Source organism: Triplophysa dalaica, chromosome 3, assembly GCF_015846415.1.
Source record: "Triplophysa dalaica isolate WHDGS20190420 chromosome 3, ASM1584641v1, whole genome shotgun sequence".
Classification (NCBI taxonomy): Eukaryota; Metazoa; Chordata; class Actinopteri; order Cypriniformes; family Nemacheilidae; genus Triplophysa; species Triplophysa dalaica.
This window is the reverse complement of record NC_079544.1, coordinates 7,055,103-7,076,468: the sequence shown is the minus strand read 5'-3', so window position 1 is coordinate 7,076,468 and position 21,366 is coordinate 7,055,103. Positions and strand designations below refer to the sequence as shown.

The window sequence follows — 21,366 nt, the reverse complement described above, 5'->3', positions numbered from 1 at the left end:
TCTGGGTTACATGGTGTACCGGTGCTACAGTATTATACCGTGATGCTGCTCTGTTTTTTTTTAAGCGCTAGTTTCGTAGTGCCATATATAATGTTGCGTATGCGCATAACTTTCACACTTACATCTGTCTTTTTGTGGTGTTATATAATAGAGTAAATCGTGAATAAATCAGTCATTTTGAACAAAACGGTTGAATGAATTCGGGATAAGCCTAACATTTTACTTTTTTAAATATAGTTGTATAAATGAAATTTGTCGCACATTTGAATTACTTCCCACGTGAAATTTTTCTAGTTTACATTAATATTTACAATAGTAAGCTTAACAAAAATTCCTAGACACTAGTGTTTTTGAGTCTTACCATAGTCAATATTACTAAGTACACTACTTTAGTTAACAGAGGTCACCTTAACCGAATTTTTTTAAGTTAAAATTTAAAGTTGCTTAGTTACTTTTAAAAGGCGGAGGGACCTCTCCTTTTTGTGTAACATCAACAATAGACTTCATAATGCCTAATTGTATATATTAAAGAATTGTTTGTTTTGTTTTGCAGAAATATCACAGAATCATATATATTAACTAAACAATTATTAACTCAATATACGTTTTCTTTAGAAGCAAAATTAAGCATTAAAAAAGATTTTAAGCCTTTATTAATAAGTTGGTACACACTGTGTAAATGGTTCCACACGGGATTCCACGTTTGTCTGGAATGAGGGTAAATGTAATGATTTACAGTTGTTAGCCGGTCGTTACAATGGCAACATTTTTGCCGTTGATCGCAGTGAACAAGAAACATGAATCTCAAGAGTTTAATCCGTTTGATATGTATCTGCTGTTTTCGGCCAAAGACTGGTAAAGTGAGGCATATAATGCACGTTTAAATATGTCATTAAAGCAGAAATTGTTCAGTTCGGTTCCATAAACACTGTGTAAATGTGGTGCAGACACATTAGTGAACCGTGCGTCTACAAAACTGGATTAAACAGTTAAAATATAGCATTATGCACCAATGTTGTTGACTTTTACTGACTTTTAATGACTTTTACTAAACTGTCCAAACTTCTTATTAGTTACCAATGCAACAAAGGTACGAGCATAATTTGTACACATTTTTTTTTATCTTTATCTCTACGTTCTTGCACATAAGGATTTTTATAAGACATTTGCACAGCGTCCATAATCCTTGAAGCTGAAATGGTTGCTTAAATAGGGGTTTACTTCATTGTCTTCAGCAGTCAGATTTCGATGGTGTTTCACCTTTAGGACAGGTGCACTGCTGAGGTCTAACTTCTCTGTCTCCATTGCTGGTATTGACGTAAAAACTCTCGCGACCATGCTTTTCTTCCGATCATGCTTTTTTCCTTGCAGTGTTTTCCTTTTTTTAGTCAGTAACGGATGTGATTTTAAATAAAACGAAGCACAATACATCACACAAATCATACTTAAGTACAAGTAAAATTACAGATTTTAAAATCTACACAAAAAAACCCTAGTCAATACAGTAGCGCAAGTAAATTGAATTTGTTACTTTCCACCTCTGATCGTAAGATATGTTTGCGGTATTGTGACAAAATGATTTACCTACCTAGCACTCTTTGGGATATGAATGTATCCCATTAATCACTGGAAATGGTATAATCACATAAAAATGACAGTATAATTTAAAACCATTAATTTTAATATTACAGGTAATTGGATTTAATTAAATCCAAACATACAAATATAAATATTATAAATATCTTATGCGCAATTCATCATGGGATCTTTTAGTTTGGGATAGCTCCAGGGGATGTTTCAGTTTCCATAGTAATAGCAAAACATCTCTGATTGGTGGATCTCTCTTTAGGATTATTTCTGATGGACTACTTCACTTGATATTTGCCCTTTAAATATTATTTAACGATGCAGAAAACACAATGATTTGTGGCATCTACAGAGGCATAAACTGTTCCATCGCTTAACATCTCTGATCTCATTGCATGTCTGTCTAGAAATGTGTATAGTCCGTCTTTCATAGAAGAAAATGAACAGGTCACTGATTTTTTCAAGTTGTGTTAAATTGCGCCTAACTACATTTAGACAGTATATTTGTCTGCTGCAAATTAATATTCTTGAGCTGTTCATCAGCTGTATAAAATGCATTAGTGTTGTAGTTCAACCCGGCGGTTCTCACACTATTGAGAATATGCCACTAATGCATGATAGAAACTATACCTCCACCATCACATATTCTGTTTAAAATATCTCCTGTCACTCACATTTGACATCCTGATTTCATGCAGGACAGCAGAGCTTTTAGTAACTCTAATTTCTCAGTTTTATCGTAGGCTTTATTGTATGATAATGTCACAATTCAACTGATTTAAAAGCTTCTGGGAAATGATGAGATGCTTAATAATGACTTGGTTTGTACTCGGCTCACTTTAAATGAAAGTGTCTCGGTAACAGTGACTCAGACCCGTTGGAAATTAGATCTGGTTATGTTTCATCAAGGTAATTAATATCTAATTCATTTGAGGTTCTTGTTGTAGAACTTAAGATGAAAGGAATTTATATTTCACTTTGAGTCTATGATAAAACTTAAAATCAAAGATCCTGGCTGCATTAACACAACACACGTGACCAAAAATTGTTGTTTGTTTCATTAAATGATGTTTAATTAACAAAGTTCGGGAGGAGCTGGAGCATATAATCAGCCGACTGGTCTATAATCACAGCGTATACACATTCTGCCTTAGCGAGCTCGCTAATAAATAGGGAAACCATCTTACCTGCTCGGTCTCCCAAGATTACGCATCCCTCCTCCACCCCTGCTACTCTCCTAAGCTCACTATCCCGCAGGAACCCCGGGGGTCTGCTCTGGGCTCAGACCGGTTCCGAGCTCAGCGCACTCACCCGTACAAAGGTCGAGTGTTTCGGGTTCGGATAGATCTGGCGAGCACGGAGCCCGCTTCCCGGACAGGACGCCAAATACGCATAACATTTATAACCAAGCTCTATCATTATCCCTATCAACATCACTGTTATCTGCGCAGGTGAACTCGTGAACTATTCTAGTGTTTTGCATCCGATTATCCTTATTTACATAAACTGTTCAAAATGTCTTGGACTGGCAGTATGAGTTGATTTGATGTTGCAAACGGTTTGATTGAAGTTATTAACTGGTCGCATCAGGAAGGATGTTCAGAGAGGACATTTTTAGTGACGTCAGACAGTGGCATGTTTAACAAGGATTTTAAAAGAGCTTTCAAAAGCAACATCTTATCTTAGTACAACTAAGAGCTTATTTGTAACATTAGTGTTTCCTGGACAAATGAATCATACCCGTTCAGTGTTTTAAGACTAAAAAACAATTATTTTAATTTGACATGCTGATTTCCTCTTCAAGTCACAAGTTCAGCACTGAGTTTCACTTTTAGTTCTTTATTAAACTCCAAAGAGACTATATCACTCATGTTCTGATGAAATGTCAGAAATCTTTTTTGACATTACAAAAGTGGCGGAAATTCTCAGTAAAGGCAAAGAAATCCTTGGAAAGCTTTACTAAACAAATTGATGTTCTTACAGAATACAGACTTTTAGTCGTAATATCTGAGATTTTAATGTAAAGGGGAATTTATTTTCATACTTCTGTATCTCACTCTCAACAACTTACTGTATCTTTTGACTGCAGAGGCCAAGGACCAAGGGTCTTATTTCATGCATTCAACCACTGTTGCTTTAACATTTTTTTAACAGCTTTTGTAATAATAAACACGATTGAAACATTAAGTCCAAGACGAAACCAAACTATACTTGCCACATTTTATATTTAAAAAGATATAGTTAGACAAAACCAAACTATACTTGACGCATTTTATATAAAAATATATAGTTAGACGAAACCAAACTATACTGGACACATTTTATATTAAAAAGATATAGTTAGACGAAAACCAAACTATACTTGACACATTTTATATAAAAATATATAGTTAGACGAAACCAAACTATACTGGACACATTTTATATTTAAAAAGATATAGTTAGACAAAACCAAACTATACTTGATGCATTTTATATAAAAATATATAGTTAGACGAAACCAAACTATACTGGACACATTTTATATTTAAAAAGATATAGTTAGACAAAACCAAACTATACTTGATGCATTTTATATAAAAATATATAGTTAGACGAAACCAAACTATACTGGACACATTTTATATAAAAAATATATAGTTAGAGGAAACCAAACTATACTTGCCACATTTAAATAAATAATCATATGTGCAGCACATGGATTTGTGGTACCGAAATTTTGGCTACTACGCCACATTCTATCCTGACATAAAACAACTATATGACAATACATCAAGGTACAATCTTTTTGTTTTTAACTTCAACAGCCATGAATACAACATAACATTTCTCTCTCTGTAGTGTTGTGACGCTAGACCCACCCCCCACTGAAATCCTCTTTCACCCACATTTGATGATCAAATATCTCCTAATTTTCTTTGATTGTGTCACATTGTCCCGCAGCATGTTTATTGTGAACAAACAAATTGCTTTTTACTGGAAACCTGTCACGTTGCATCAGGATGTAAGTCCATGTCATTTTATCTATGGAATATTTCTCTTGGTTATACAGTCGTCACGTTTTGCAGGGGTGCCGTGTTTATCGTCACTGGTCAACGATTTGATTCGATATCCCGATGCATTACATCATCAATTTTAAATATCACTGCACAAGTAAATCTGTCTCCTTCACACTTTAACATTCAAGATTTAAGATTTTATTTGTCACATACACTTTGTAAACATGCAGTGAAACGTGAAGTTGATACACTCATAAAACCGTGCGACATAGAGAAGAAAATAGAAAATATATGTAGAAAAATATATACAAAGGAAAAAACAAAGCAATGTATTTACATACTAAAACGTTTAAAAATTGTTGCTCTTATGATAAAATAGGTGTTTAAATAAGAGGTCAGTATTGAGGTAGACAGCCGATGGCAATGGAATCAAAAATGTGCAAATATATGTTATTGGGTTATAATTACAATGGTAAAGTGCAATGAGCTTATGAATGACATCACGCTGTCAGAGTCCTTAAAGTGTGGGATGAGTCCATATTAAGGATTCTAATGGCCTGGGGGAATAGCTCTTGTTGCGCCTCTCTGTTTTGGCCTGTTTTTGCATTAGACAGGAAAGATTTTTATAGGGTCTTTAATGATTTCAACAGCTCTGACTTTGCATCGCCTGTTATAGATGTCGTGCAGGGAGGGAAGAGCAGACCCAGAGATGCACCAGGCTAAGCTCAATACTCCGTCTGCATCGCATGCGAGCGGTGCTGTGCGACACGACAAAAGACTAACAGAAACCATCAAGAACAAGGCGTTTGTCTCGCCACATCCAGTAGGGACGAAACCTCTGCTTGTGTTCTATAGTATTTTGTCACGTCGCACCGCTGGCATGAAAACAAGCCGTAACTTTTGTGGAAATGAAAATACGCTTTAGTTACAGTACACGCAGCTTCCTCCGCTCATACACTCACCTGAGCGGGCTAGAAAGAAGAGAGAGAGCGAGGGAGAGACGCACAAGCACTTGTCATGTAGAAAATACAGTCTGAAACTCCTAAAGATGTATTCATATGCTTTTTGTCAAAAGCAACGTTTTCATATAAAATGAGACATCAACACTTTTTATTTACAATAGAACAGTAACAACGGGTTCAAAGGTTTGATGTTTAATTGCATGTTTTAATAATCGATAAGATGTTTGTATGCATCGATGCAGTAATCGTTCACATCTGCGTTGTAAAATCAATTATTTTTGACAGCCCTAACGTTCTGTTGTTGCTGCAGAACCTGCTGGAGAAGTCATCGGAGAAAGAGACGCGTCAGGAGTACGCTCTAGCCATGATCCAGTGCAAAGTGCTCAAACAGCTGGAGAATTTGGACCAGCAGAAATATGATGACGAGGACATCACTGATGACATCAAGCTCCTCCTGGAGAGATTGGGAGAGAGCGTTCAGGACCTCAGGTGAACACTGTTGAATACTTCATGGCCTCTTCATAACAAACTGGGCTCAGGTTTTGGATGGAAATACATTTGTATGTATATGCCACACAGTTTATCAGTCTGCAGAAGCAGAATGACACAGTCTGCTGTTTAATTCTTGAAGAGATCGTTCCGTGGAAATGAATATTCTTCTATTTGATATAATGTTAAATAAAGAGGCAATGCCTCTCTTCTATTGCTAACTTAAAAAACGTAAAAAGTTCATTTTGATCCAGATGATGATATTTTATTCTCCTGTTGTCAATGCAGCTCTTTCGATGAGTACAGCTCTGAGCTGAAGTCCGGTCGGCTGGAGTGGAGTCCAGTACACAAATCTGAAAAGTTCTGGAGGGAAAATGCTGTTCGCCTCAATGAAAAGAACTATGAGCTCCTCAAGTAAGACAGTAGGCCTGGGCTCTATACAGTATAATACAGAAAGGTGGAAATGTGGGACGGATGCTTCACAGTGTTTTTGAGGGGTACAGTATATGTAAGATGCACAGTATATGTACATGTACAGTATATGTAAGATGTAAACATATAATGACTGCTTATCTAAAAAAAGTTTAACTATCAAAGCATTTAATAGGGTTATTAACTGTAATAAGTGAAAAATGAAAAAAATATTGGCTGCAGTTCAGATGCTTTTTTTCATCATTATTTCTCGGTATTTTAATCAAGCGTCACCTCGACCCTTCCGACAGCCAGCTTGAAATCCTAATCTACTCATCACCACATTCTCCACAATCAGATCAAATTCTGATCTTTTCATTTTATTCCTCCATCTCTTGCTCTCAGCGTGTAGGTGATTTGGTACGTTTGAACCTTCTCGCTCTATCTTGAGCCCGTCATTTTGTAGTTTTCTCACGACTGTTATAATTTCACCGCTTTCCATGCGATGCAGATCCATCTCGCACTTAACCTATTGTAAAGGCTTGGGAGAAATGCCTGAAATGATATTCCTTAGATCAACAAGCCTCCCGCTGCGTGTTTCTCCATGTTCGTGTCTTCTCCAAATGGCAGAACCTTTAATATTTTCCCAGGCCGAGGAGAGCGCCACGTCTCCAGCTGTACAGTAAACCAAGATGTATTTGCTCACTCCGGGTTTGGCTTCACCCCGGAGCTGTTTGTGATTGCTTTCAGTCACCTGAAATAATTGTGTGTCTGTGCTTGCCACCAGGATACTGACCAGGTTGTTGGAGGTGTCTGATGACCCCCAGGTTATTGCTGTGGCGGCTCACGACGTTGGAGAATATGTGAGACATTATCCTCGCGGCAAGAGGTGAGACACCGTCCTTCGCGCTTTATTTGCGGGTGTCAATGATTGATTTTTAATACCCAAATTTGTCCTGTAGCTCTGGATGATTATAGAGCTGAGAACTGCTTGGGTTAGAGTTATTACAGTGCCGTTTACTTGCACACACGCGATCGTATCAGTGACTGTTCACTTTAACGTTACTTGAAGTGCCGGGTACCAGCTCATCCAGCCTGACCTATTGCCACAACTCTGCATACATTTGACATTTTTGACACGTTGCATTCAAGGAATTTTGACCCATGCACATATCTTGCTTTTATTTAATGGTTTTATAGCCTGTGGTATGACTTTATAAAATTTTGTCGAATGAGATGCTGCTCTATTCCAATTCGACAATGATTGGCTGACACTTTTTCCACTCCAGACTCTTAATTCCCCAAGGGTGACCGGTTACAACACTTTCCTCCCAACTGCTTGAAAAAAATGACATCAATAGGGAGTCGTTGGACCAACCGCCCCTGGTTTTAACTCTATAACTATACCACTTCAGATAAGACCTCTTGTCACAGATGAACATCAGTCTAAAAGAACTGAAGCCATTTGTGACAAGTGCTGAGATCTTGGTTTTGTTCTCCAAGATGTGGTTTAGTTGTAACTGCAGCTTATTATGGAAAAATCACTTACTTTAAAGTAGCATGAAATAGAAAGTGATGTATTTGCTACATTATTGTAACTATAACCAAAAATGGCTATAGAACTGTACCCCACGGAGCATAATTGTACTGTCAATAATATTTTATTCAGCTGCGAATGTTGTTCCGTTATGAACATGTCAGGTCAGTTCAAAAATTTCTTGAACGTAAAATTACAGTTTTTTTTCCTACATTGAGATGTATACTTTATCTTAAAGATAAAGCTTTCCATTGATGTATGGGTTGTTAGGATATGAGCAAATTTGGCCGAGATACAACTTTTTAAAACTCTTGCATCTGAGGGGGCAAAAATTCATAATATTGAGAAAATGGCCTTTGAGCAGGTTTGTAACATGGAACGTGATCGTAACTTAATATCCTAATGATTTGGATAAAAGAAAACTGTACAATTTTGACCCATACAATGTTTTGCTGGCTATTGCCACAAATATTCCCGTGCTACTTAAAACTGGTCCGGGGTCACATATGTCTGGGGGAAGATTCTCATAATTCATGTAAGAACCTGTTAGATTTTTTGTCATTCACATGTATTTATCAGTTCCAACAAATCCAGTAAGATCCAACCAAGATGAATAGCTGCTTTTGAGTTTTTTTAGTTTTTTAAATAGATATAAACACACAGTCTATATTTATATGGTTTATGTCTGTTAAAGAATGTTTTTTGACATTTTATAGACATGGGCATGGATCAACTGCCTTGGTCATACTCACCAAACCACTGAAAAATCTTGGCAGTTAAAACTTTAATTTTAAAACATATAATTCAGTAACACAAAAAAAGATCACAATAAACATTATTGTTTTCTCTACCTTGCACAAAGCATCATTTTACCATAGGAAATATTTATTGTATTATGAGCGCATTTAATGTTGTAATTTAAACAGAGTTAAATTTAACAGTCTGAACAGATTTTCTCGAATGACAAAAAATGAAAAAAAGACTTTGCCTAATATTCATGTATAATAAAAATGAATATAGAGTGGAAATAAAAGGTGTGATAGTCTGATATTCTCACCCTCTGTTACATTTAAAGGGACTGTTTACACACACAAAAATATATTTAAATCAAGTTTGATTTTACGTGAAGAAACTTATTTATCATATTTACCTTCCGAACGGGTTAACAGATTACTTGATAGTTAATATTCTTTTGTCATGCTGTGTACTATTTTTGCATGCTCATTACCGATATAGGTAGTTTTCCACACCTTAAAAAGATGTTACATAAATTATTGAAGTATATTTTAAAACAAAATTATATATTTTGTATGATATAATAAAAACAACTCCTGAGATAGGCGCAGGCTCCCCGTGACCCGAGGTAGTTCGGATAAGTGGTAGAAAATGGATGGATAATAAAAACATACTTTGGTATCATGGCTTAGTTTTTTAGCAAAACATGCTGTGGGATTGACAGTTTTAAATGGTTACTGTACTTAGAAGGTTTTTTTTGTAAAAAAATAATTAAAAACTGTGTTAAACTGTCAATAAACGTTTTTATGTTAACGCCAACATGTCATCCCTTGTTCTTGAAGAATTTAAAGGAAATGGAGTGTATCAAGTAAATCATCTTTGACATCTTGAGAATCACCCGCCTCGCAACATCAGACTGGAATCTTGTAGAAATCAAGCTCGAGATAAAATCCGGCTGCTGAAACAGCTTGATTTATGTCATTTTGCTTCTGCTTTACCCCGGAGGTGCTGATTGTGCTGAGCATTGCCCGAGAACTCCAGCTGTTGTTTTGCATCATTCCCAGAGTTAGATTGAAATGCAAAAATCTGTGACCGCTGTGAGCTCAAGCATCTGACAGAACATAATAATCTTGACCTGCATCTTTCTGTCCTTCAGAGTGATTGAGCAGCTGGGTGGGAAGCAGCTAGTGATGAACCACATGCATCATGAAGATCAACTCGTCCGCTACAACGCCCTGCTGGCCGTCCAGAAGCTCATGGTGCATAACTGGTAAGCACGAATGCAAAATGAAAGTAGTTGTGCCAAACAATTTTCTTAGCAAACAACAATTTGGTGTGTAATACTAATATCTGCATATGTATCTTAACAACATAATATTCGTAGCATATTCATTATGCATAATGTACTGAATTATTCAGTGGACGTTTTGTCCTTCCGACATTGATGTTCGATTAAGATCCGGAGCACAAAACCACCAGAACAACATGATTAACTTTCCTCTCCACGTTTGAAGTCTTTGCCGCACTGTGTATTGTGTAGCGAACTGTTGAATTAGGCTGCCAAGATGCCAGCTCGGCTTCAGGTAGAGCGAGTGCAACCCAACACACGTACCTCATTACTCTGCCTGTACTCATCCCTGTGAGCCTCAGATTATACTTTCAACAACAATGATAAACCCCACAACACAGCCGATGTGTTTAAAATGCAACAGACGTTCATCCACTCCTTCAGTGACTTCACACTCTGTTGTCATGAATAGAAATGGTTCCCTGTTACTAATTCATTAAGATAACTTTCAATCAATTTATTCAAATGCAAGATTTAGCACCAAATTGAGCAGAATACAAGTGGCTTTAAATGGTGTCCGACTGCTTCCATGTTACTTTGCTATAGGGAGCGTGCGGTAATACAAAGTGACACGCTCTGTAAAGTATCACTGAATAATTCATCTATACCATTGGTCTGACTGGAAGACAAATAAATACGTATAAGAAGGTGCAATTGCCCATGGGAAACCGACTGTAGTGTTTGTACTCCAAAGCCAGCCTGAGGCATAAACAACTAACAAGCTATTTTCTATCTTAGAAAAGGTATGAGGGTTATTATTAGTAGGGATGCAGCGATTACAGAGGTTCACTATTAACCGCGCTTAAAAACGTCAAGGTTGATTACACCGCGTGTTTCTTTTGCACAGAACGGAAACGTTGCAACTTGTTTAAAATAAAACAAAGTAACACCAGCGGTAGGGATGGGTATCGAACCCCGAAATTAAAAGAGAAACAGGGCTTAATTATAAAAAAACAGAACATTGATAAGCTCCGCCCTTATCGGTTCTGCTTTCGGTACTGTAGAAACACATCGTCACTCGCAGACTACTGTGCGCTGCAGGTCTACCCAAAGATGGCGTCTCTCAAACTGTGTTTGAAGGCTTTTGAAATTCTGGTTCGCGTTACCGAAACAGCGCGTCCCTAAATACTTTTATTATTAACTAATAAACGTAATAATTTGTCGCTTTACTTACATACATATATAGGACAAACACAAAAATCTGTCCATTAAAAAATTGTTGCGGACTGCTATTTTGAACTTCTTTTAATACTTCCTTCATTCGCGCGTGAAATTCACTTGACAACAGATTACGTCACTACTAGAGCAAGCTCATAAATGGTTAACACCGGTGCAAATTTTGGGCAAAGTTCAGATTTTTCAACTCGCACGATTCACGTGAATGCCCGAAACGCTCAATTTGTGCCGCGTCATTAGCATTACCTCATTCACGCGAATCGCAGATGTCCTATCGCGTTTTCTATTGACTTAACATGTAAATCACTCGCGCTTTACGCTTCATTTGCGTTTGGTGGGAACACAACATTAGAGTCGGGCTAATAGTTTTGTGGTATAAAGAGTTTTTTAATAAGATTCTATAATCAAATAAATATATCTATAATAAAAATCTATAATCGTTGCATCCCTATTAGCCAGTAGCTAAATGGTTCGTGCATAGTTTTCAAGATTATTGCTGCAGCGTTTTGTGAGGAGAAGTACATCTCAACAAAAGTAAACAGGACGGCAAGTTTGGATTGTTCCCTGAAATAATTAAATAGCTGCCTCTAAAACGGAGAGAACGGTTATGAAAAAGATGCAAGTGGACTGAGGAGGCAAAGCGAGGTGAAGGTCAACTGTTGTTTGTGTTTTTAATTGCGGTCACAGCGGAAGTATTAGCAGGACTATTGAGTTAAGATAGTCTGAATGGGTTTCCAAGGCGCTGTGAAAAAGAGCTGTACAAGAATAGACATTCACTTCCTGCTCTCAAATGCCATCTTTGCAATCCGTTTGCATCCTCATACCTTGTTTCCTTTTACTGTATTCTTCTCAAAAGCCGGCTTGTTTTTCCATCTCTCGTGATTGTCAGATGTTTTCTCACAGGAGCGACATCTGTTTCCATGGCATTTATTGCTATGCATCACGCGTTTTTTTGTTTGTTTTTTGGGTACCGATCAAAATTGATCTTCTTTTGATGTTGTTGTTGTGCATCCTCTTTTTGTTTACACCCAGCAGGATACAAAAATTAACCCATCAGGAGAGGTACTGCTGTCGCCACGCTATGGCTGGCGTTTTGCCCCATTCTTACTCCGTAGAGACTGATTGGTGTCATGGCAACAGCAGTGGAGAAGATGCATGAGTTGGCACAGTTTTGGATGCTTACTTTGCACAGCGCTGAGTTTATTGTATCTCTGGAGACGTGGTGATGTGCGTCTGCAGCAATGCAGCCGCTAGATGCCCAGTCTCAGATGTTGCCATGTTCGATGGAGCATAGCGTGAAATCTCTCAGGCATCCCTCGCAGTTGTAAACCTTAATTTGATCAGAAATGAAGTCCAGAGTCAAATAACTTACTGTGCTCAGTCACACTTTTGTATCATATTTAGCAAAGTATTTGTTTTTTTAAAAATGTGAAAATGCCCGCATAGAAATCAGTTTACTGCTGTTTCGAACATTAACCGTTATGGAGCTGCAGACACTATAATTCAAAGTATTTTAGCAATATGAGCGTCCTTCGGGAAAAGAATCCAAGACTTTGACGTTGTTAGAGCCGTGCTCTGTTAAACTTCACGACAGATACTTGAATTGTGGATTTTAGGACAGATGCTGTGTAGTGGAACGTGAAAGGATATTTGCTGACTAAAGAAGTTCTAGAGATTTCTACAGTCTTACGTCAGTAATGTTCATCACTGGACTGCGGTTACATTTGTGAGTCTAAAAACTCATTATTACAAATTCTTTAAGTGGGAAGCGTTTGAAATAAATAATTATAGAAGCACTCCACAGTGGAATTGAGGAATTCATTTTAATCATCGTAATGATTGAAGTTTCACACACCTAGAGACCGAGACAGATTGTTAACAAGCCTCTCATTTTTGCAGAGGTTGTGCAAGACTTTTTCAAAGGCTCTTTAAAAAATCTGTCATAATCTATTTTTAAGGTCACTATGGTACAAGGTGATGTTACGTACATGTTTGTGACATCATCATTTTATAACAACTGAATACCCAATTAAGCCGAAGTCGTTTACATATTTAATGTTTCTGTTGTCAGACACAAAACAATAATTACAGACAAATGTTTATGTTCATCTGTATAGTCAGTAACAATGAGAAGTGCTTGTGAATGCTGTTTAGTAATCCTTCGTTCATTCACTTACATTTCTCACCTCACTGAAAGTTAAAGTCTGTCCAAAATGACGCTATTCGCTATTGCTATCTGAAGGACAATAGTCCTTTTAAGATGCATGCTTTACAGAAACAACGTTAGAGATCGCTTTGTTATTATAAAATGTGTCAAAAGATTTTCAGTTTTTATAAACTATGGCGAAACAAATTAGACGGTGGCAGGCCGTCATAATCTAATATCTTGTTGTTTGTACACGCGCCTGGCTCCGCTGATCCCGCGCGGGGTTTCCTGAATGGACGAGGCAATTATAAGTAATGGATGGGAAACATGTGTCCCTTCACGATCACGTTCATGACATGCTTATGATCACGTTTTCATGAAAGGAAATGGTTGGACGCTACCAACTCGACAAAAATGGGAATTACAAACTGCCCTCATTGTAATCTGTTAAAATGACGGACGGCCTTCAGATTTTTCCATCACTGATATAAAAAATCTGTCAATGACAGTTATTTTCAGTTAACGCGACCTCTGCATTTTTGTTCTTCTGAATTAAAGTATTAAAAGTATTTTACTTTTTCGCCTTTCAAACTCATCCACACAAGGTCACATTTGGTCATGGTAACATTTACCCAGGGTCGAACAGAGAGGGTAAGGAATTTTATACGGCACTCATAAGATCACTCTGTTATTCCTTGCAACATTTCCACAATAGAGGATGAACAAGGATAAAAAATGACATTGACAGATTGGCTGACTTTCCTTTGTGTTACCTTTATAACACCCTGATGTTTTTTTCCATGAATAGAAAGTCAAAAGGCTCTTAAAGTCATCAAGTTGACACTGTGTTCCTTCTCTTATATCTTGTGGTTTGGGTCGGTTGCAAGTTGGCTGGAAATTGTATGTGCAGTGGGCATGATGCTTCATCTGAACGATGTGATTGGACGCAATTTCATGTTTTGCTTTTGTGTGTTATACAACCGTTTGTGTATGTATAAGACGTCTAAAATCAAAGTTTTGCACAAAATTATTTACTCTAACTAAAAGAGAAGTCTGATCCAGATAAGCTTAAAACGCCTCGATCAATAACGTCCCTACATTTCTACATCAGTTTGTGGTAATGTTTGCATGATGCTGCCCAAATGTACACCCAAAGAAGAAGCGAATAGCTTCAGTTATCACAGCCGTGGTGCTGCAGCCACCATGTCAAAGCGGAAATGTGTAAATAAATATAAAAACACACGTCTGTAATTGTCCTTCTTGTCGATCCGTTGGTTTCATTCTTCTAACTTGGTTTGAAGGCTAAACCAATGCTGTGTTTGTATACCAATTGTGTTTATGCTATGTATCATAACCGGTCCCACACGAATCCACTCCTTTTTTGGTGGCGAGGCGTTCCGGCATGATAGTTGTGCACGCTGGGCTTTCACACAATTTGCTGCGCTTGCATATGCTCATATGATCTGCTTGTTTAATTATTTAATCTGACACTTATGTTATAAGTGTACTGTTTTTGACACTGTTATGACGCAAAACATCTCCGAGTGAGAGGAGAGATGAACTGACAATCGGACTCGTCCTGAAAGTTTGCGGTTATGGTAAGGGGCGTAACATTTCCACCACACGTTTGATGTAATCAGCCAATCACACGCACAGCTCAAATGGCCAATCAGAGCACACTGTGCTTTCCAGAGGGATGATTTTTGTTAGCCTCAATAATGTAAGGTGAAAGATATATAAATATTTTCCTCCTTTATTAACACATTGTATTGCACCAAAAACCAAAGTTAATGTTTTTAATCACGTCATATTACCCCTTTAACTAACAATAAAAAATACTTCAACAGCATTAATGTGCCATGGTATGTGAGTGTAAAATTGTCCGTAGGGTGTGAGTGCGTGAGTGAATGAGTGAGTGTGTGTGCCCTGCGATGGGTTGGCACTCCATCCAGGGTGTATCCTGCCTTGATGCCCGATGACTCCTGAGATAGGCGCAGGCTCCCCGTGACCCGAGGTAGTTCGGATAAGCGGTAGAAAATGGATGGTATGTGAGCGTATACAAGAGCAAAACAAAGACGTTATTTTTGGAATTCACAATTTTAATTTTTAACATTCATTAGTGCACAATGAACTAATATGAATAATTGAATTGACATTAGCAAACAGTAACAAAGTGGATTAAATAATGTAAAACAAAATTTCTTGTTTTAATTTTAGTTAATGCATTTCATGTTAACAAAGACAGCCTTAATATAAAGTGTTAACAACAGAACAACCATACATTAGACATTGACTCAGAAAATGTAGATGTATCCCAGTATAATGAACATCCATTGTAAAATACATTCGAGAGGTAGAGTAATGTGCTCCTCTGCATATTGATTTTAGACCGCCATTATAACTAAAGTTTCAAAATGACTTCATTCGTAGTCAAGATGGAAGTGTACCTTTTAAAGGGAACAGCGCCTTTATCAAAATTAACATTTCCAAAAGACCCTTTTTAATTTGGTACATCTAAATGTTCTGCTGCTCATATTTCTATTACGAGGCTGTGCTGAAGTTAACACGGAACAGCGTGGTTAATCTTATATTAATATTCAATTAAACATGCTTGAAAAAATAGAACCCTGTTACCGCCTGTACTGTAGCTTGTCTATCTTGAATCCATAGCAACACATAAGTCAGTATATATTTAAAGATATTAATGTACAATTAGTTAGTGATGCAAACACACCTGTCATTTTCTATTAATACCATTTACTTATGAACATACGGTGCGTCAATTGACACTAAATTCAAGATTAGGGAAATCAGTATGTTTTCTCCTTAGTAACTTTTGAACAGGTTAAATTGAATTGATATTCTTTAACACATATTTGAGCTAATCTAATACACGAGATGGAGGTGGAACTGGTCTGGATCCTTTCTGATTTCTTTTAAGCTCTATTGAAGGATCTTCTTAAGGATCTCTCTCTCTCTAGCTCATCATTGATGCACAACTGTTTCCATGTAAATGTCACTTGATGTATTGTAGACTGCGGACTCAGTAGCTCTTTAATAAGCCGTTTCATCCGGCAAGTGACAATTAATGAATGGCAGGTGTGTGCTTATTTAGTCATTTGGCTAAGAAACGAAGGAAAGATCTATTGTGCTCCTTCTAAATCGTCCGCTCATTTAAAAGCTGAGATTTCTGAAGCAGCTGATGTCTGGAGTAAAGCACACCACTTCACCAAATGGCACAGTTTTAGGGAAACGGTTATCAGTGTTTGACATGAATAGCGGACGGCTTTCACACAACTTCAGAATGGTGGTCACTTAAGTCTCAAATGGAAAGATTCAAATGGCAGCGATAGCCTCACCTGAACCACAGATGTCAGGATTCACTCCTCTCTGTATAATGATGTTTTTAGTGAATGGAACTCTCATTCAGGTGGATGAGTTGAATTGACAATGTTGGAATGAATTTGTGCTGAACTAAACAGCTTTGGGATGAGAAATGCTGTGAACGGACTTTCACGTCTTTGTAACCTCTTTTATTTTCACAGTGTTAAAAGTGCCGTCTCAAAACCTGCAATTTTACCTCCATAAAGCCTTGCGTATTATCCTGAAATACAAAGAGGGACATCACGTCATAGTTGTTAAATGCATAATGCTTCTTTTTTTTGTAGGGAGTACCTGGGAAAGCAACTACAGTCCACTGAGCAGTCGACTCCAGCTGTGGCTACCCGGAGCTGAACTGTTCCTGTGCTTGTGTGTGTATGATCTAGTGTTTGTCTGTGTGAATGTTTATCTGTGCTACGTAATGAATATTTCAAACAAAAGCCATTCGGCGAGTTGATATACTGTACCTCTTATTTTTTGTTGTGCATTGTTGTTGTGAAATCACGTAATCTAGAGTATTAAGAAAAGTTATTTATGTCTTTAAATGTAAAATAATAAGTATGCATTCCAATAAAGAGTCTTGTGCTACAAATAACATGTGTTGACTTATTTGACTGAAAATAACTTGTCTTGCTGGGGCCAATAGATGCCCAAACTTCCACAAAGAATCAATAACTGTTGAGTAGTTTTAATTTAATTCAATACAATTGATATACAAATAGTCAAATATTAGCATAAGTTAATATCAATTCATTATATCTGAAATAAATTGTTATATCATAACCAAACACAAACGGAAGTTAACTTCGGACCAGGTGTTTGCATCCGAAGAAATCGTCTATAGCCAAATCAGCTTTGCATCGACATACAGTATTGCACAAAAGTGCTTCGGCCGACCCGGATTCCAGTCCTTGTTTGTGAACTTTGCCCGACTCCTGTTCACCCAGGTGAAAAAAGTGCCCTTTAATATATTTAAATGTACTTTAAGTGCTTTATTTTCACACACTAGTTTTTGATTCACTTACAAAACGTTTTTAGTACTTTACACAAGGATCTAAGTGCATAAGTGTGCTATTTGGAGACACCATGAATAAAAGTACTAAAAACTATGTTTGTAGTACATAAAGTATACTAAGTTCCCAGTTTTGTGTAAAAAGAAATTGATTTCATATTGCAAACTTGGCTCTGTGAACCCACTGGCACTTTTTGCTTCCATTAGAACATCATTTTTGTCCTGTCCTTTAAAAATTTGTTACCTTTAACAATGTAATCTCACAAACATTAGATGAAAATGCCATAGATAGGACTAGGCTAGTGCCACCCACTCATGCATCAACCTACTTCACAACAGAACTCTGAGCTATGAAAGCAAAAGGTCGTTGTTTGGAAAGATTGTACAGGAAAACTGGGCTTGCTGTATACTCTCATGCTAACATCAAACATCTACTTAACAACTGTGCAGCCCTCGATCACCTTAGCACGTACTTCATATTTTTCTTCCACTATCAAAAATTCTTCTCTACATGTAGACCCAAGACCGTTCATTATAGACCCATCTCTAACTTAACATTCTTAGCAAAAACCTAAGAGAAGGTAGTAGAAATTATCTAAGTGCACATGATTTCTTGGAACCCTTCAATTCTGGCGTTCGCCCATCGCACAGCACAGAAACAGCACTTGTTCGTGTAATGAATTATATTCTCCTATTAATGGATTTTGGGTGTACTGCCATCTTTATAAACAAGACATAATTTCAACATTTGATACTGTCCGTCATTTCATTCTCATTCCTTGTATATCAGAACTTGGCATCAAGAGCACTGTTCTTTCTTGGTTCAAATCATATCTCAACGACAGAAAAGGCTTTATTGCCATGCAAGTCCATAGGTCTGCCCCTGTTTCACTCACTCAAGGTGTTCCACAGGGATCTGTTTTCGGCCCATTACTTTTCATTATCTATATACAGCCACTAGGTGACATAATTTGAAATGAGGTCTAAATTTTCATTTCTATGCTGATTTATTTAACCACTGCCTCTGAAAAATCAACTTTGCCTGTTACATTTATGGATTGCATCGCTTATATTAAACACTGCATGTCGCTAAATTTCCATAAATTAAAGGTTGCAAAATTGAAATAATGCTGATTGGATCCGCTGCATCACATACAAAAGAGGATTTATATTTTGACGTTGATGACATATCACTTTCACTCTGCTCTCATATTGCTTCAGTGGTTCAAAGTTTTTTATATTACCAGCGCAATATTGCACGTGTTCACTCTTTTCTTAAACTGCCTGATACAGAAACCCTAGTGCATGCTCTAATTACATTGCAGATGGATTAATGCATTGCTCTGTTCATCGGTCTGCCAGGGAAACATTATTGATAGGTTAATTGATGTCCGGAATGCTACTGTTAGGGTACTTACCTTGACCAGGTGCTCACATTACTCAGCTTCTACATAGTCTTCACTGACTACCTGTTGACATTTAGACTTTGAACTGTCATGCACCTGGCTATATCAAAGACCTAATTCACCTATATATACCAACTCGGTCTTTCCGATCATCTGATTTGGAGCTTCTTGGCATTCCCAAGTTTAGAATGTCCACTGCAGGTGGAAGGTCATTTAGTGTTAATGCCCCCAGGTTATGGAATTCTTTGCCCATATCACTCCGTAACTCTTCTTCTCTATCCATCTTCTAAACACAATTGAAGACATACTTGTTTGAAATGTATTTTCAATAATCTTGCATCTTTTCCCGTACATTTGTATGTTTGATTGAAAATGTATTTTTGCTTGAAAGTGCTCATGGTAAAGCTATTTTGAGCTTGTGGAAAGGCGCTAAATAAAAATAAGCTTCTTCTTTAAAGTTTATGTGTGACAATAGAGCACTTTTAGTACATTACTTAAGTGTACTTAAAATAATGTGTACTTAGGGAAGTTTTTTATACCTGGGCCCACTCTCATCAATGCTTTTCTTTCATTTCATATGCTGTCAATAAAAGCTACTGTATGAAGGCCAAACAATCTTTGTTGATGTGTACTGTATATATAGCTTAGATCATAGCAAAAATGTGCAAAAAGGGGTCATTTTAGTTTCTTAAAGTGAAAGTTCACCCATAAATGAAGTTCAGCATTTACTCACCCTTGTCATTTAAAACCTGTACGACTTTCTGCAGAACACAAAAGAAGATTTTTCAACGAAAGTTGGTAAGCAGCAGCAGCAGCACCCATGCACTTCTATGAACACGAAACCAATGCAAGTGACTGAGTGCCTGTTAATAGCACTATTCAAAATATCTTATTTTGTGCTCCGCGTTAGAAAGAACGTCATACAGGTTTGAAATGAGAAGAGGATGAGTAAATGACAGAATAAAAGTTTTGGCTTGCTCACTTCAGGTAGGTGGAAAGTTCTTCAAGTGGAGGAGTTCAAGTATCTGGGCGTCTTGTTCACGAGTGAGGGAAGGATGGAACGGGAGATTGACAGACAGATCGGTGCAGCTTCTGCAGTAATGCGGTCGCTGTACCGGTCTGTCGTGGTGAAGAAGCGATCCCTTAGAGATAGGGTGAGAAGCTCAGTCACTCGGGAGGAGCTCAGAGTAGATCCGCTGCTCCTCCACATCGAGAGGGGCCAGCTGAGGTGGCTCGGGCATCTTTTCCGGATGCCACCTGGATGCCTTCCCGGGAAGGTGTTCCGGGCATGTCCCACCGGGAGGAGACCCCGGGGAAGACCTAGGACACGCTGGAGGGACCATGTCTCCCGGCTGGCCTGGGAACGCCTCGGTGTCCCCCATGAAGAGCTAGAGAAAGTGTCTAGGGAGAGGGAAGTCTGGGCATCCCTGCTTAGACTGCTGCCCCCGCGACCCGGCCCCGGATAAGCGGTAGAAAATGGATGGATGGATGAATGGAAGTTTTGGGTGAACTATCCCTTTTTAACTTGTTTATGTCAGAGTAGCTGGAAAATGTAACTTAAGTTATTTAGGAGCTTATAAAGAGGAATTGATTTTCTGTGAGGTCTCTCCCATTATTAGATTGGAATGGTAATCTTTTTATATGAGAAATCTCTAGATCATATTACTCGACTCAGTTGATATGAAGTATAATACCCTTCAGGTTGTAATTTGATTTCTGTCTTATTTCTTTTAACTTGTGAAAAAGCCAAATAAATTATAGACTTCTCACATTCCACTGGACTATTCAAATTTTTTGATTTTACTCCAAGGCTAAATGTTATGGAGCTTTTGGACAGCTTTGTTCTTTTGAATAATTTCCGGGACCTCATACATAGAAACCGGAACAAAATTCTCTTGTTACTTAATGACACAGAACCTCATATCTTAAAATGTAATTTCTTTAAAGATACCTTTAAACTGGCCAGACTTCTCTCCCGATCAGTGATAATAGAAACAGGTCTATACATATCATATCAGTAACAACTGCACTTCCTTTTAATTTCACCCCAAAATATTAATATCAGATGAAAACCTTTTTGTTTTGTTTCACAACACACTTTTTACCGCTTCTATGGTGAGGCTGTAGTGCACAGATTCATGAACAGAAATCCATTTGGCAATTACACAGTTATTTGT

The 21,366-nt window shown here is 37.6% G+C and overlaps 1 protein-coding gene across 3 annotated transcripts in view; it reads left to right on the top strand.

Annotated features, from left to right (window-relative positions):
- atp6v1h (ATPase H+ transporting V1 subunit H) overlaps positions 1-17,366 on the top strand; it is a 35,168-nt gene extending 17,802 nt beyond the window's left edge. For all 3 annotated transcript variants that reach the window (XM_056742778.1, XM_056742779.1, XM_056742777.1), the window contains 5 exons: positions 5,859-6,037; positions 6,326-6,451; positions 7,236-7,337; positions 9,877-9,990; positions 17,059-17,366. In XM_056742778.1, the coding sequence (XP_056598756.1) occupies positions 5,859-6,037; positions 6,326-6,451; positions 7,236-7,337; positions 9,877-9,990; positions 17,059-17,125 (588 nt within the window). In that variant the 3' untranslated portion in view covers positions 17,126-17,366. The remainder of the gene's footprint in view (positions 1-5,858; positions 6,038-6,325; positions 6,452-7,235; positions 7,338-9,876; positions 9,991-17,058) is intronic.
- Positions 17,367-21,366: the final 4,000 nt, after the last annotated feature.